General features: G+C 38.9%; 1 protein-coding gene across 1 annotated transcript; it reads right to left on the bottom strand.

The window, feature by feature from the left end:
- Nucleotides 1-318: 318 nt before the first annotated feature.
- Nucleotides 319-2,174, bottom strand: LOC107734180 (forkhead box protein L1-like). Its single transcript, XM_016546055.1, has 4 exons — nucleotides 1,998-2,174; nucleotides 1,100-1,268; nucleotides 673-819; nucleotides 319-576 (listed from the first exon to the last, which is right to left on the bottom strand). Exons 1-4 carry the CDS (start codon nucleotides 2,105-2,107, stop codon nucleotides 319-321), a joined length of 684 nt encoding a protein of 227 aa, XP_016401541.1. The 5' UTR covers nucleotides 2,108-2,174.
- Nucleotides 2,175-3,316: the final 1,142 nt, after the last annotated feature.

Below are 3,316 nucleotides of genomic sequence, written 5' to 3'. Positions count from 1 at the left end.
GAGGGTATGCCTTCAAAAATTCATGACGATATGTGGATCTTTTCAAAAAAGAGCATTATTCTATACATATATTATTATCATTATCATTAAATATTATTATACTTATAAGTCACTATACTGTATGTATTTTTATTTAACAGCTTTGCTAACATGAGCGACAGCAGACTTACTGACGGGAGCACTAGCACACAACAAACTGCATGTGCCTACTGACAAGCTGATTTGCAATATGGGAAAGACTGCAAACTATAGAAGCCTTAACGTTTTTTGACTGTTTCAGCATCAGGGTATTTACTGATCTGCAGCCTATGGTTTTGGTTACATGGTCCAGAAGTGTAGACTGAGATGTTGCGGCTCCAGATGATGGATCACAGCTCCAGCTCCACTGTTAGGGGCTCTGAACCCGGGCAGAGGGTCTGGCGTGGAGAGAATGTAGTCAATGCTGAATTTGATCTCGGGCTCAGGTTTGTTTTGGGCCGGTCTGTGACTAGTGTTCACAGGGCAGAAAGAATCTGAATCCGTGGGTCTTACTGCAATGCCCTGATGAGTGTCCATGGCAACAAAGGGTTCGGCTGGCTCCTTCAGGCCCATTTTTAAGTTGCGGCGGCGGCGGCGGCGACGAAAGTTGCCATTTTCAAAGAGGTCCAGCATGGACTCGCAGCCGGGTTCGGCTGGCTCCTTCAGGCCCATTTTTAAGTTGCGTCTGCGGCGGCGGCGACGAAAGTTGCCATTTTCAAAGAGGTCCAGCATGGACTCGCAGCCTGTGGCGAATGTCCAGTAATTACCTTTTCCTTTCTCGTTACCTTCCGTACGGGGCACCTGAGGAAAACAAATAATCAGCAGCCAGTTACAACAAACCCCTAAAGTTAGGAAAACCATTAGTAATAATGCCTTTACCTTACTAATTATAACTATGGGTTTTCTTTATTTCTTAAACATTTATTGCAACTGAGTACAGATTTCAGAACTTGCTGTGATGCACAACATAACAAAACAATCTGGTTGTTCATATATTGGAAACTGTTCATTCATTCTTTTCTTTTTTTATCTTGGTACTTGACGTTTACGTTTTAACATACACATCCAGTCTCCATCGTACCTTTATAAAGCAGCTGTTTAGAGAGAGGTTATGACGAATTGAGTTTTGCCAAGCCCTCTGGTTGGTTCTGTAATAAGGAAATCTCTTCATGATGAACTCGTAGATTCCTGATAGGGTAACTTTGTTCTCTGGGCTCTGCTGTATAGCCATCGCTATTAGTGCAATGTAACTGATAGAGAGGGACAGAAAACGGATGTCAGAGAAAGAGTAAGAAAAGATTTGTCCCTTTAAAGCGGTCTGTATCCCCTAATTTAGGGTTTACAAGCTTATTTGTAATCATTCACGCAGAAATAATGAATAGAATATTACAAATATGATATACTTTAAATGTAAAAATATACTTTAAATATATAATTACTATACTTTAAATGAAACTCTATTAATAATATTGTAAGAGACTCCATATTGCAAGTGTGCTCTGATCAAGCCAACAGCAGACAAGTTACTATAATTATAATTATTAATAAATATTTCTGTAATTATATATATATATATATACATACATACATACATCATACACACATACACATATATACATAATATATATTTCATAACTTATATTATAATAACCTTTCATTAATTACTTATAAACGTTATTACCCTCTGTAATGCTTAATACTTCATTAATGTACCAAATTTAGAAATACATATTGAAACATACAATAATAAAAAACATCATAACAATAATAACATTAACTAGTATTTAATTTAATTTACTAACTTATTGTAAAAGTGCTAATGTAAAAAGTGCTAATTTATTAAATTAATATATAATTAATTAGTAAATTAGGCTACTATTACTACTTTTTATATTATATCTAAGACAATATAATATAATATAATATAATACATATATTAAATAATGTAATATAATATAATAACAACAACAATGAAATACCTGTAAGCTGGTCGACACACTTTCTTCTCTTCATCAGTGCCACATGAGGGGTATCCTTCTCCATCATAGTTAAAACAGTTATAAGGATATTGCGAACTGTCAAACATCATCAGACGTCCAGGGCGGCAAGCCTTTATGGTTTCTAGTAATGAGAAAGGCTCTAGCTGGCCAAGACAAATGAAGCAGCTCTCATGAGAAGTGTTTGTGAGTGTGTGTTGGGGAAGTGACCGGCTGCTGCTCAGATGCTCATGTAATGGGCGTACATGACTGGAACTACTGTAAACGTCTGAACCCGGGGCGTGATCAACAAACTCTAGCCACTCATTCACTCTTTGATTCTGGGTGGTCCGGTCCTCGGGATTGGATGTTTTGTTTTGTCCCGTTTCTTTTTATAGTCTGATCCTCTTAACTATATTTGAATGACGAATGAAACATTCACAAACATGTATCTCGTGCCTTTAATCTTAACTCTTTCAGGTTGTTTGTGTTGTGTTGAGTTGTGGCCCCTTGAATCACATATCTCTCGGCAACAACTCTTGGCTTCTGTAGATGCAATCTATAATGCGGCATAATAGCCATAAATTGTGTTTCCGTGACTAAAAAGGGGATGTGTGTTCAAAAGAACATTAAGTGGCATATGAGGGACCGAGAAACACGAGCAAACAGCTCGCGGCGCGAGATGTCTGTGTGTGGCCTCAGATCGATCTCGCTTCCTTGTTTGGACACATGCAGCTCGGACATCTGGGACCGAACTCATTCATTTTTCTTTTTAAATGATACACTTCGTCAAAATTGCCCTTGATATGATATTTTAGCAGGTGAGGCTTGAACAAGGATTCACGTCCCGTTGTTTTGCGTTCGTTCGTTTAAAATGAAGTTTACAAACGCTCATGTGGCGTTTCCAGTCTGAGTGCACAGAGAGTGCGATCTGATAACGGTCCCTGCGGAGTCCCGCTCCGTTCCCATGACGCCGTTTCCTCTGCTGGACCGTCTGCGGCTGCTCTGATCGCTCCAGTCCCTGTCCCCCCAGACCAGACCACTCCACTCCACACAAGACCATTACTGCACCAGCAGAAAAACACTGTGCACCAGGGGCAGACATTAACCAGGGCTTCAGGCAAAACTGCCCCAGATAGTTAAAAGGGCAAAATGACCCTGTCTCCATTTGTATCGAATGTTATAGGTGTATAACATTTAGGCTAATATATTTCATTAGGAATAGCTTACATGCCTAATAGATGCATTCCTCTGAAGTCACTGTAGTAATAAGTAATAAGCTTTTAACATGTTTAGGCCTTTCTTTCTTTCATTATATTTTA

Source organism: Sinocyclocheilus rhinocerous, unplaced genomic scaffold (assembly GCF_001515625.1).
Source record: "Sinocyclocheilus rhinocerous isolate Xijiao unplaced genomic scaffold, SAMN03320098_v1.1 scaffold820, whole genome shotgun sequence".
In the NCBI taxonomy this organism is placed as follows: Eukaryota; Metazoa; Chordata; class Actinopteri; order Cypriniformes; family Cyprinidae; genus Sinocyclocheilus; species Sinocyclocheilus rhinocerous.
The sequence above is the reverse complement of the archived record's forward strand: the minus strand, read 5'-3'. Positions and strand labels throughout refer to the sequence as shown.